The sequence below is a fragment of the Ambystoma mexicanum genome, chromosome 8, assembly GCF_040938575.1.
Source record: "Ambystoma mexicanum isolate Mex_15411 chromosome 8, UKY_AmexF1_1, whole genome shotgun sequence".
Lineage (NCBI taxonomy): Eukaryota > Metazoa > Chordata > Amphibia > Caudata > Ambystomatidae > Ambystoma > Ambystoma mexicanum.
In genome coordinates this window covers 941,949,260-941,963,126 of record NC_090929.1, presented here as the reverse complement: position 1 = coordinate 941,963,126, position 13,867 = coordinate 941,949,260, and the positions used below count along the sequence as shown (strand labels likewise).

Below are 13,867 nucleotides of genomic sequence, written 5' to 3'. Positions count from 1 at the left end.
GCAGGGTCTGAGTTCCTTGGAATCCTTCTTAGGAACGAAGAACAATGAGGCACCCGCTGGAGATTTTGAGGGTCTTATGGTGCCATTTTCCAAATTGATGTCCAGGTATTCTCGGGGGGCCTTTTTCTCAGGTTCTGAAAGGATAAACATTCTGCCAAAGGGAATTACTGCCGAGGGATCTGTCTCAATGGCACAATCTTCGGGTCTGTGAGGGGGTAAAGCCTGGACTATGGCAGTCGAAAAGACATCAGTATATCCTTGGTAGACCTATGGGACTTGTACAATGTTGGAAACCATGAGTGAGGTTTTTTGCTCTCCTGAATGTTCAATAGCTGGTGTTATGGAGAGATCCAGGGATAAACAGTGGGACAAACAAAACTCAGAGCCCAGAAACAATGACCCTGCTGTCCAATTAATGTACGGATTATGTCTTTGAAGCCAGGGCATACCCAGAAACATTGGGTAATGGGCTGATTTGATGATGTTGAATGTAATCTGCTCTTGGTGGTGGTTTATGGAGAGACGGACCTCTTTTGTCTGTAGGGTTATGGGTCCTGAAGAGAGAGGTCTCCCATCAATTGCTTCTACTGGCTGTTTAATGTTCCGTGACTCATATGGTATTTTATGTCTGATAACCCAGTCTTGATCAATGAAAATTCCCATAGCTCCACAGTCCACCAGGGCCAGTATGGGATAGGTCTTGTGCTTGGAGGGCGATAGAAAGGCCTGTAGCACCACCAGGTTATTCTGTCCAGGAGAGTTCAAGGATGTGATTGATGTGGAGCAGACATCTTTCTCCCGGAACCTCGCTCCATCTAGGGCCGGGAGCTGGCGTTTCCCGAACGCTGTGGAGGGGCTAAGGGACATTCTCTAACGAGATGCTTGTCTGAGGCACAATACATACACAGGCCGGTGTGAATTCTTCTCATCCTTTCTTGTGGAGTAATTGGCCCACGAAAGGCGCCTATTTGCATTGGTTCGGAGTCGTTATCAGGGGTTGAGACAGGATCGGATTTCACAGTCGACTCCGGAGGGGTTCGTTGAAAGGCAGTCTTAGCCTTTTTCCTTTCAGCCCTTCTTTCCTGGATACGAAAGTCTATTTGTAAAGCTAGATCTACCAAAGCCTGAAACAAACTGGGGCGAGCCACTCTGGCTAATTCATCCTTGATATCGTCATTTAGACCCCTGCGAAATAAGGTGAAACTCGCTTCAGGGCCCCAATCAGCCTCCTTTACCAGCTGTTTGAATCTGGTAACGAACGTTAGCATATCCTGGGATCCTTGCCGAAAATCAAGTAGGCGTTCCTGGGCGCTGAACACTTGTTCGGGGCGGTCAAACATAGACTTGAGCGCCTGGATAAATGCATCATAATTGTCCAGGAGGACGTCTCCAGAGTTCACTAGGGGAGTGGCCCAAGATAAGCATTCCCTGTAAAATTGGAGATTATGAAGCCCACCTTGGCCCTGGAAGTTGAAAAATAATAGGGCTTGAATGTAAAATGCACCAAGCAGGAATCCAGAAATCCGCGTAAGGATTTTGGCGAGCCATCGTATTTGTCTACCACTCCACCCAGTATCACGCTTTCCTTATTGGCAGAGTCACGTGACAGCACTAATTATTTCAAGGCTGCGTTCTCTGCCTTTAAGTTCTGTACCTCGGTTGTTAGCTCCTGCATGCCGCGCATGAGGTCCTGGACCACTTTCTCCATAGTTGTATCAGTGTTGATCGTTTGGCGTCTCAATCTTTCAAAGGTTTCCCCCCGGCTCACCTGAGTTCTCTTCTTGTGGCGTTCCGCGGAGGACTCCTTCTCCCGGCCGGACCGGGACTTGTATAAGTGCGCGCGAGTCGAGTCTGACTCCAGCGCGAGCATTCAAAGTTCCAGGAAGTCGCGTGTTCCAGGACGTCCAGGAAGAGGATCGAAGAAAGGTAAGAGATACTGGAAACAGGGGAAAAGGGAAGAAAGAATAAGGGAGTTGGCCAGGAACTTGGAAGGGTAACGCCGAGCAGTACACACACGTCGAGACACTACCTAGAGATAGCGTTGAGACGAGCGGAGGCGCAGGGGCGTGGCCCATTTATAGAACGTGCCGTGTCCGACATACAGGCTAGTACGGAACACGCCACTGGGCACGGCCATGTTGGAAGTATCAAGGAGCACACTCTCTGTCTGGACCAGGACCAACAAGACCAGAAGGTGCTATGTCCATAGTTCATGACACACACTGCCATTCAGTGGCCAAATAATTATTGTTAAGAGAAAGTGATTGAAATACATAACTAACTACACATTCTAGGTCACAAAATCATGATTACCACTCACTAAAGTATCCACTACTGTACAGATTTAACTTCAGGATGTATCAACAGTATAAACACCCTTACATTCGAAACCGTAAAGCAATCTACAATATGCAGCTCATTTTCTTACTTCTAACCATCTTGGGTTTCTGCTGTGCATGCTTTATGTATTATGAAAAATACTTTAAATACTCTTAGTATATCTGTAGAAGTTCATTGTCAGAAGGATTTCAGCACCTATTTCTTCTTTGCTTTGGTCACTGAATATTCTCTGATGGACAGAAACTTTATTTTTTGCCTACAATGTTTATTTCAGTACATGCACGTTTCCAGTTTTAGAAAGCCAGCCCCAAAGTATCAACTCTTAGCTTTGACTCTTCAGAAATGTATTCTGTCCATTGATTTTAGTAGAGAAAACTGATCTTTTACTTTGATAAATACAAATTTCCTTTTAGGTTAGTTTTTTCACCTGGGTGTTGTGTTGAATTCTGTGGTACTCTGTGATACAACAAATATTTTAATGATGGAGGCACTTTCCCTTTACGCAAGCAAACTCACTCTGCTGTGGCATCCTCCTCTCTCATGCATGACTGCTTTAAATGCAAAAAGGATTCTACTGAAATTGTGAAAATATGCCTAAAGGGCAGTGGAATGATTGAACAGTAAGAATGAAAGTAGCTGAACTTGGTTAATTGATTTAAATCTTTATGGATCCTCAGGCACACCAAGTGGACACCAAGGAAGGCTGATAAGTAACATGTTGCAGTGCAGTTTTTGTAGACACTGTGCTGAAGATTTTGCAGAGAAGTTTCAATGGGATTAATCTTCCTTTAGAATTGAGTAGGTGAGCTACAAACCAGCCACCATTAATTGCACAATTTGCCACTATGTTTGTATGTGACTGCAAGCTCTAGGTCGTAGTTATAGGCTGCATTACACCAGGATATCTCTTTATTAGATATCCATCAAAATGTTATGTTTTCCTACTGCTTTATTTCAGAAACGAGAGGAAGAAGAGAGACAGAGTGGGGAGGAAGAAATTCGGCGACAGGAAGAACTTAGAGCGAAGGAGTTGTATCTTAGCCTGAAAAAAGCACAACAGCAGAACCAGCATAATGAGAGTGAAGATCAGCAGTGGCTTGAGCAATGTGAGTAACACAGTGCTAGGAAGTGGCACATGCAGAAGCCTTTAGACATTAAGGAGAATTTCATGGCCACATGAAATTCAAATGACCTTAACATTATGGCTAGCAAAACATTTGCTAAAAAATCTTCACCAGGCCCAGGAACCTTGTCCAACTTCTTATTGGATCTTGGGGAAGTGTTAGCGAATATCTTGAATCTCTGACAGCAGTCCTTGATGTACCATTTTCAGACTGCACTCAATTATCTCAGGGTTTAAGTCAGGGGACTGCATCCTTTGGCTCTCCAAATGTTTTTCACTACAACTCCCATCAACCCAGGCAAGCATAGTCAATGGTAAGGGACGGCGATAGCTGCAGTCCAAAACATATGTAGAGCCACAGGTTGCTGACCCCAGGTTTAGTACACAAAAGGATCTGCCTTAGTAATATGTCACAAACCTATATATCTGCAGATCTTGCTCGATCTGCTGGCGGCCTTCAATACTGTGAGTTATTCCGATACTCTATACTGAGTGGAAGAGGTTACCAACATGCCTGATCAACTCTCAGAAGGTTTTAATGTTTCCCTGAGTGGAGGTCATTCTGTGGAATTAGGATTAGAAAAATACTTCAACCGCGCTAGTGAAATAGGTGTGATATACATGCTATGTGAAATTCTTTTGTTTATCTATATCTGTTCTTATCATCATCTAAAATCCACACTTAGTTTGGACTCTAATTCATACAAAGATAATATATAAGAGTGTTTTAATGTGAATGGCAGGGCTGACCTGTTTCAAACAGTCACTACTAGCCAGATATAAACTATAGCAGTAGATCAAGGTCAACCAAGGAAAATTGTCTAAAACAAACCATGGAGAACACATATTAAATTAGTGTAAACAGACTGATGTGCTAGGGATGGGTCTCCAGAATACTCTTTTTGGAAATGGGATAGTGCCCAACGAACTGTAAAAGAATCTACTAATAGTCAGAGTTAGAGCATGACTGAACCAGATGCACTGTTTAAAATGGATCAAATATTTATTCCTAAAATACATTGGGACGCAGCAGTGGACACCCTAATATTTTGACAGCTTCCTTCTAGCAGCATTTTCTGTGCTGGATTAGTGTGGCCTATCGCTTTGTATGCAGAGAGCACACAATGCTGTGGTTATGCTGGGAGGCTTATGCATTTTCCTATATCTCAGAATAAGCGCAATTCATATACATATCTCGGTTTTTGCTGGTGTTCAATAGAAGGGCGCTAGTTTTCCTCTAATGCATACTTTGGTGTCCTGTTACATTTGCACTTAAGTGCAAACAGGTCGTGGCTGGGCAATTTTCATCATTTGCACTTCGAAATACAAAAGGGAGGTCTATAATGACAACAAAGTCACCTTTATGCCTTCCTTTTGCACAGCACAGCAGGCAGGATTTGCAATGTATTTATGTGGAATATACCTGCATTTTGCTGGTGTAAAGAGTAGGCAGATACTATAGAAAACCCTTGGTTTTATGCCAGCATCCAAATTTAATACTGGCAAAAACCAAGAGGATTTTGAAGGGGAAAAGGAAGGTTGAAACGTATCTCCTGTTCCGTGTGCCCCCTCCCTAGCCCATCCTCTAGGCTTTCAAAAAGTACAAAAATCCCCAGAGTCTAAGTAAAGGTATGAAGACAGGCGTAACACATATACACCTGCCTCTAGCAGCTTTATGCTGCAGGCCTTGTAAAAATGAGCTCCAAAGATGTTTTATCATGAACATAATGAAGTGTGTAATATATCTCCAAAGTACATTATGGATATGATAAACCAATATACCTCTAGCTACACCCTAAGATCCTCCTACCATAGTCTAGTGACAGTGCCTTACTCTCCTGAAGCCCGGCTGGGAGAAACATGCTTTGGTGTCCAGAACCAATTGAAGTGTAACAGAAATTACAGGGAAAAACATCTGGAATTGCAAAATATATTACAACAAGTAATGCCTGCTATCAGGTCGGCGTAGCAGGTGAGAGCAGCTGTACTGCATTGCCTGCCTTCCAGATCTTCCTTTCAGTTAGGAGATCAGCTTTGGCCTCAGTGCCCCAATTGTTTGTGCTGTTGCTGGCGATTTGTGCACTTGTGCTCTTCCCCACCCCTTGCAGCCACTTTCTCGTACCCTCTGCCTCCCGCCTCCCAGCCAGCCCACCCCCGTTCTGATTGAGTGTTGGCTCCTAGTCCACAGGACTACACGGCCGCTGCTCTGCTCTCCTCATTGGCTTCTTGTCGGCATAGCAGGTGAAAGCAGCTGTACGGCGTTGCCTGCCTTCCAGATCCTCCTTGCAAGTTGGAGATCAGCTTTGGCCTCGGTGCCACCAATTGTTTGTACTGTTGCCGACGCTTCGTGCGCTTGTGCTCCCTCTGCCGCCCCTTGCAGCCACCTCTTTGTTCCCTCTCCCTCCTACCTCCCAGCCAGCCCACCCCCGTCCTGATTGGCTGTTGGCTCCTAGTCATTAGCACACCATCCCTGGGCAGCCCCTGCGGCTTGGGGCCCCTAAGCAAAGGGCGGCTCCCACTTGGCGGCTCCAGTGAGTGTCTGCAGAAGTCCGCAGGGGAAGCCAGTGGCCAGCCGTCCCCACGCAGTTAGTTAGGAAGGTAGGAGCGGCACGTTTAAGGCAGAGACCCTCCACCCTACAATCCGGTCCCTATAGTTGACTCTGAAACGTAGGTGTGTTTTCTCCTGTTTGAAAATTGCATTGTGAAACCTAGGCCTTTTTCCCCTCTATTCAGGACTCTCAAACTTAGGTGTGTTTTCTCCTGTTTGAAAATTGAATTGTGTTAGTATTTAAAATTGCATTGTGAAACCTAGGCCATTTTCCCCTCTATTCTGGACTCTCAAACTTAGGTGTGTTTTCTTCTGTCTGAAAATTGCATTGTGTTAGTATTTAAAATTGCATTGTGAAACCTAGGCCTTCTCCCCTCTATTCAGGACTCTCAAACTTAGGTGTGTTTTCTCCCGTTTGAAAATTGCATTGTGTTAGTATTTAAAATTGCATTGTGAAAGCTACGCCTTTTTCCCCTCTATTCGGGACTCTCAAACTTAGGTGTGTTTTCTTCTCTTTGAATATTGCATTGTGTAAATACTTACATCTTAGTGCCTGTTATCTTGCCCATTATCTACTTTTCTCATCTGCTCTGGGTGTCTTGTCTGCTTGCTCTCTGCCCTGTGTCCTTTACTAGTGCTCTCCCCTTCCCACTCCCCCTCCTCTCTCCTCCTACCTACTCTATGGTGCTCTCTGTATCTCCCATCTTTTCAAACTGCTTCTCTATCGACTATCCTGCTCTCCTCACTAAATCTGGCAGGAAGAAGTTTAAAAAGGACATCCTGGTCTCTAACCCAGGCCTCCCTATCACTGACACCTATCCCAGTGCCTCCTCCAGGCAAACCTTCACCAATATCCTCTTTGTTGTTCCCTCACTAGACCTATGGACTCTTCATATGGTCTCTGTGCTCTCTCCTTTCTCTTCTTCCCCCATTAATGGTGGCACCCAGTGGGAGGCCCTCCTGCCCTCCTTCCACTCCTCTAAGGCCATCATTAATGTTTATGCGAATGGCACTGTCTTGGTCCAAGGCCCTCAGGTCACCTTCTCCTCTTCGATAGACGCTTCCCACGTCTCACCAATTTCCTATCTTCTCCTGCTGCCCCCTCTCTCCCCTGCCACAGCTTCCTTGCCTGCTCCCTCCTCCTTGGCTACCTTGCTCTCTCCTCCTTCCTTTTCTGCCCCCACTCGGGCTTCTTCTACACCTCTGCAGGGCATACCTCTGATTTGTACCGCTCCCCGGAAGTCTTTCAAGGACGCAACCTTCTCCATATTTCCACTCTAAACTCTTGCTTCACTGTCAAACATTCCTCTGACATCTGCCGCCTTCTGGAGGAACTTGATCTCGATGTCCTCCGTCTCACTGAGACATGGTTCATGGCCAGCTCTGTCACAAGCTTTGACACTCTCTTCCCTGATGGCTACACGATCCTCTCCGCACCCTCGTCTCCCCTTCCTCCCTCCACTCCCTGCTCCTCCTCTGGCCCTTCTTTGGCCACATCTCCTCCCTCCTTCTCTGCCTTTCCCATGTTCTCCCCAGAGAGGTTTCTAGACAAGTCCCATCTATAAAAGTCTCGTCAAAACCGGTTCACCACTGCTCCTCCAAAACCATCAAGGACCACATCCCTTCACCCCAACATCTGCAACCATTCCTTCACCTCTGGTGTCTTCCTTTCCCCCTAGAAGCACTCCCTTGTGCACCCTCTTCTTAAGAAACCCTCTGCTGACCTGTCTTGCCCGGCCAGCTATTGCCCAATCTCCATTAATCCTTTCCTGGGCAAACTCCTGGAAAAGCTGGCCATCTCCCAGCTTAATCTTCACACTGAATCTGTTGGTTGCCTCCATGACCATGAGTCTGGTTTCAGACCTGCCAAAAGCACAAAAACAGCTCTCCTTAACATCCGTGAAGACCTGCTCTCCAACCTTGACTCCAACACCCCTGTGTCCTGATCTTACTTGATCTCTCTTCTGCCTTTTATACGGTCAACCATGCCATCCTGCTCAATCGTCTCCATGATAACCTGGGTATCACTGGTCACGCCCTGGTGTGGCTGACTTCTTTCCTCTCTGATCGACCCTCCCAGATTCAACTTGGGTCCTTCCTCTCCTCTATCTCTATCTCTACTTGTGGTGTTCCCCATGAGTCTAACCTCTCTCCCTGGCTGTTTAACCAATACCTGGCACTTCTTGCCCACCACATTTCCGCGCTCTGCCCCAACTTCCAGTGCTATGCGGATGACACTCAGCTAATTTTCAGGCTACCCTCAGCCACCTCTTCTCCCTCTCTCATCTCTGACTGTTTGTCCACCATCCAGGAGTGGTGTGCTGCCAATGATCTCTGCCTTAATGCCAGTAAAACTGAGATTCTCCTCATCGGCACTCCTGCTCCATCCTTTCCTGTCACTCTCTGGCCGGCCTCTCTTGACACTCTTCCTGCGCCCAACTGTGAGGCTAGAAACCTTGGGGTCATCTTCGACTCCACACTCTCCTTTCGCCTCACATCTCTGACATTTCTATGAAGTCTCACTACCAGCTGCACGTTCTCAGAGGTATTCTTCCTTTCCTCTCTTTCCCCAGAAGCTCACTGTCTCCAGAGCTCTGGTACTCTCTAGGCTGGACTTTTGCAACACTCTCTTTCTAAATCTGCCTGCCTCTACTCTCCGCCATCTGCAATTTATCCAGAACAGAACTGCGAGACTTGCCCTTGGCCTCAAGCCCAGGGATCGTATCTCTCCAGGACCGAAATCTCTACACTGGCTCCAAGTGGCTGCGAGGATTAAGTTAAAAACCCACTGCATTGTCCACAATGCCTTCTCGGGACTGAGGGCTCAATACCTTCAACTCTCTCTTCCTAAATATCTTCCTTCTCGAGCTCTTCGCTCATCCGGCTCCAACTTAATCATGGTCAGTCACTTCTTCAAGCAACGAGTTGGTGGTAGATCTCTCGCTTCGGCTGGGGCCTCCCTCTGGAACAGCCTTCCTGCCTCGCTGAAACTTAAGGACTACCATCTCCGGTTCTGGAAGCACCGCAAAACCTTTCTCTTTGCATCTGCTTTTTCTCCTCCTCTCCCCTGCTGAATCCCTGGCTTAACTGCACTGGTTACCTGGCCACCCTCTGATCTTGGGCCAAGGTCCCCTCCAACTCCAGTCGCACACCTACACTGCCTTCCTGGCAACCCCTGCACTTGGGACTGTCTCTCTATCCCTACAGTCCCACTACCAGCACTTGACACCGGATGTCTGCGCTTGCACTTGCCACCAGCTGGCCGTACCTACGTATTAGTGTTCTATTTTCCCATGTACTGCACTTTTTCCTCCTCCTCTCCCCTGCATTTTCCCCTTTCCCTGTTCCCATGTACTTGCACATTCTGAATGACACTTGGCCTAGTAGGATCGCTGTCTGTCCTCCCTCTGTTCCGCCTCCCTTGCCTTGTCGCGCCTTTGAAACACTTGTGTATAGGCGCGTTATAAATGCCATATCATATTATATCATATCATATCATATCTTATCATATATCTTATCATACACCCTTATCTTGTGAGTTGTTCAGGCTGGGTGTTGCACAGATGTTCAAGATTGGTAGATCCAGACTGTATGCCATTTGTATTTTTATTATGTTAGTGTGTGTTTCTAAAGGTCAAACATCTGCCCTGCAAAGTACACCTAAATGCTGGCAGGTATGGCATGGAAAACCAATGTGATTGGGACACTATCATTGAGAAAATGACAGAGTGTCTTGAAGATCACTAGATTTTCCATGGTCCGCTTATAAGTGGTTCAGTTGGTTCAGTTCAATTTGGGTTTTTGGAACTTTTTAACAAAGTTCTTGCAGCTATATTTGGAACTCTTAAATGTTTTCAGAGCATACTTGGGTATCTTCATGTTGGACAATTTGCAAATATAAAATCGAGAGGATACATGTGCACTCATAATCATAACTTGGCTGTGGAAACGGAAATAGATTCACATTATTTTTTAGAGGTTGTTTCTGGGTAAAAGGGGATGCAGATGAATTTTGTATCAATTGGTTTAAGGTGACCTGATTATCGATTACAACTCCAAGATTCAGTATTGACACCATAAAGGTGGGGATGGACCCAAGAGCTGAGTGCTATATTTTTTTTATTTATCTTTTTTTTATACTTGTGTGTAGCCACATTTCGGCTTTTACAACGATGAAGATCATCATTCAGTGAGTACGATTGGAACCTTACTCATTCAATTGCTGTTTAGTTTTTCCGTTAATTCAATTTTCTGAAAAGCTGCGTTTAAAATCTTGACACCTGCGATTACCATCTTGTTGCTGGACTGGACAGCACCAGATGTCTGGTGGATTCAAGTTGGTGGTTCTCTGGACAGAGTCTGCATTCGTTGGAATTGGACTGAGATCTTCTCTCCAAGATTTCACGAGTCGGGAGAAGATTGAGCCGTGCTCTCATAAAAGTTCCTCTTAGCTGAGCGCTATATTGAGGGAATATCAAATAGATTTTCGTTGTCCACATAGCAATACCTCTATCTTTGATGTATTGAATTTTAATCTATTTCTCTTATTCTATCTACTGACCTAGGCCATGCAGCTGATCAACTTATTAGCACCAGTGATTCTGTTTTTTCCACTTTGATTAGGATGTGCATGTTATCTGTGTTTAAACCTTCACCTAGAATGTACTTATGTTTATGGCAAGAGTTTGGAGATATAACTATAGGGTACAGGGCATTGCCCTGTTGTCCTTCTCAGATATAGGGTTGCTCGCTCCCTCTCGCAAATTCTAGTTTTCTGAGCTAGATCAAACAACCATTGCCAGTAATGAGAGCTCCCCATTATTTTTAAAAGATCAGTATCACTGAAATCCAGTTAGTGCCGGTGGGGAAGCTATCTCATGTCTGACTGACAGCCAGCAGTGATCATGCTATGTGTCTCTTTACCATGATTACATAGTTATAGATATGCCCTCTTCTCAATCCAAAAATATATCAAAGACTAAGGAGAGGCAACCATTATCCAACCAAGATTAAAATGGTATTGCATCTGTTCTGGAAATCTCAACTGGGATTTTCTTAATCTAAATATTGGTTTGTTGCAGGTTTGTTTGACTAGCAAAGTTTTATGATGTGATGTGAGCATGTGCCTGCTGTATGATGCCAGAGCCTGCGTGTCATTGCGTGGAATGTGTGCGTGTCAGGGTTCCAGGGTGGATGGTTGAGAGTAACTGAAGGGAGCTGGCTGCATGGGTGTGGGGACCCAGAGTTTCCGTGTATGAACATGCGTCTTCATGAACTTACCTGTTTCATTTGCCTTCATGTGAACCCTGAGAGGTGACAACCAGTGGACATTAAAGCGTGTGTATGACTTATCATAACAGTGTGTCATCCGTTATTTCACTGGTGACGAGGATGGGAGGGAGTGGACTGTCGAGGGTTATTTTAGGGTTTGTTTCCATCTGCAGGGTTGTTCCCACCTGCAGTTGTTCTCAGCTTTCGGAAGTGTCGGACATAGATTGCGGTTGTATATTGCTGTAGGGTGTTTAGTCCTGGCATTTTGTGAGGTCCGAGTTTTGGTTGTTGGTGGCTATGCTAATTGTGCAAAGTGTCCATTATTTCACTGGTTACGACGATTTTGGAGTGCCAAGGGCTACAGTGCTGCTGAGGGGGGTGCAGCGGAGCACGAACACTTGCCGTTGTCATCTCATTGCCCGCACCCACCAGTTCCCAGCCTGCTGTTTGTCGTGGGCCGGTGTCCCGGCTGTTGTTTATTAGTTTCCTCAGTAACAGTTGATCGCTGGTGGGAGTCGGCGTAGTCTTGCGCTGTTCAGCAGAACGAACTTCGGGTTGGTCTGTGAGCCTGTGCTGTCTTGTGGTGCGGCAAGCTGGACTAGCCACCATGCGTGGCTGCATCTCTGTTGAGGATGGCAAGTGCGGTTTAGGCGGCTATGGAGGGATCGGAGCTCGCACCGCCATCTTTGCTTGGGCAGACAAGTGGATCTGCAAAAACTATAAAGAAAAGGTCAATTTGCCTTCCTTGGAACCCGAGCAGTTTGCCCCCGCAAGGTCGGGTAAAGAGATGCGCTCTTCCTCCTGAGGTCTACGCAGGGAGTCTGACGTCTGGACGGCACGATGAGGGATGCTCCTTGCCACTGAGGGATGGCCCACTTGTCCCTGAGTTGCACGGTGAAATGATGTTGTCAGCGCGGCCAACTCGGGCAATGTTGGTGCGCACGAAGGGCTGTTGGTGTCCCTGTGGACGTTGCCCAGCTCAGGGCGTATTGGAGGTGGTCCCTTCTGGTATGATGACTGGGAGTGTGCCACAGTTCGATTGGCGATCAGTGAGCAGAACTGAGTTTGAAGTCACGTGGGGTCTGGAGAAGTGTGACGTTTCCTGTGAAGGGAGCTTTTTGGACCGCTCTTTGGGAGAGTTCCTGGATCCTGGAGGGCGTAACCCATTGTACTCTAGGGTCCAGGTAGGACTGTATCGGGCCTGTGGTTGTGTGTGTTTATGTTGTGGCCCTGTTGTTAGAGGGATAAAGTTATCTCCTGGTTGGGTGTGAGGGTGTAGTTGTCTAGGCCGTTGTTTTTGTCTGCGAGTGTGTTGATGGTGTTGTGGCCGTATGTCTAGTGTGTGCAGGTTTCCCGTGTCCTTGAAATAAATTGTTGGGGAGGCATGGTCGGTTATTTGGACATGAGGGCGTGGGGTTGGTGTACTGGGATAGCACATTGTGGGAGTGCTTATTGTTATTACAGGTGGACACTTTCCCTGTTTTCTCATTGGACATGAGTGTTGGGGAGTACTGCTCTGTGGGTTGCATCGGCACTATTTTGCGGTGCTAAGTGAGTGTGGTTTCCGGTCTGCATCCGTGTTGTGAAGGATGTTTTGACCAGTGTGCAAAACTTTCAAGAAGTGTGTGCAATGTTGATGTGGTGCCTGCATTTAGGGTGAGGCGTGAGACTTGCATTGCGTTTAGTGGTGAGGCGTGAGTATGTGTGCGTATGGAGGTTGTGTGGGTGTGTGTGTAGAAGTAGTGGAACAGTGAGGTGAATTGTGTTCCAGGTGTCGTGAGGGGTTACATAGCGGGTGTGAGCTATGTGTTTTGCATTGCGACCTTAGGGTTGAACTATGAGTTACAATGTGATTTGCAGGGAGTATGCAGTTAGCAAGTGATGTTTAGCATACTTTAGCATACGTAAATGTTTCATGGAATGCCGGGCGGGTTCCATAGTTTTACATATGTGAATATTATCACATGTCAATACTTCAAGGAATGCCGGGGGTTCCATAGTTTCTTGTACGTGAGGAGTTGTATACAGTAGTGGGCGGTCATGTTTGTCGGATGTGTCTATGATTTCTGGTTGTCGTTGCCAGGGTTCTAGGTATGTGAATGCTCTTCACGTTGGGGTCTGTCGTGGACGGCCGGGTGGTTCCTTGTGGCGGGGCCCGTTGTTACTGGTGTTCATAAGGATTGTTGGTTTACAGTCTAAGTGGGTGTGTGCAGAGTTAGCGAGCTGATAAACTGACATATTTTGGGTCTGCTGCAGAATACCAGCCGGATTCTATAGCGTTATGGCCAGGTTTTGTTGGTTGGTGACTATGCTAGTTGTGCATAGGTTGTTACTTCGTGACTATGCTAGTGGTGTATAGGGTGTTTGGTGACTATTCTAATTGTACATAGTGTCTGGGATTTCACTCGGGTTGTGTTTAGTTTTGCATCAAGGTTTTCATTTGGTGGCTATCCCAGGAGTTTGCGTTGAGAGGGGCAATTTGCCACAGGATATTGAGGTGCGGCGTGTGTGTTTGCTGTGTAGGAGATACATTTTGGTGGGGTTTAATGGAGTTAGTGGTCCGGTGGGATTTGTGAGTGTTGGAT

General features: G+C 46.4%; 1 protein-coding gene across 1 annotated transcript in view; it reads left to right on the top strand.

Moving 5' to 3' along the window:
- SH2D4B (SH2 domain containing 4B) overlaps window positions 1–13,867 on the top strand; it is a 1,358,492-nt gene that overhangs the window by 672,230 nt on the left and 672,395 nt on the right. The window contains exon 7 of the mRNA XM_069610827.1: window positions 3,299–3,446. Coding sequence (XP_069466928.1) covers window positions 3,299–3,446 — 148 coding nt within the window. The remainder of the gene's footprint in view (window positions 1–3,298; window positions 3,447–13,867) is intronic.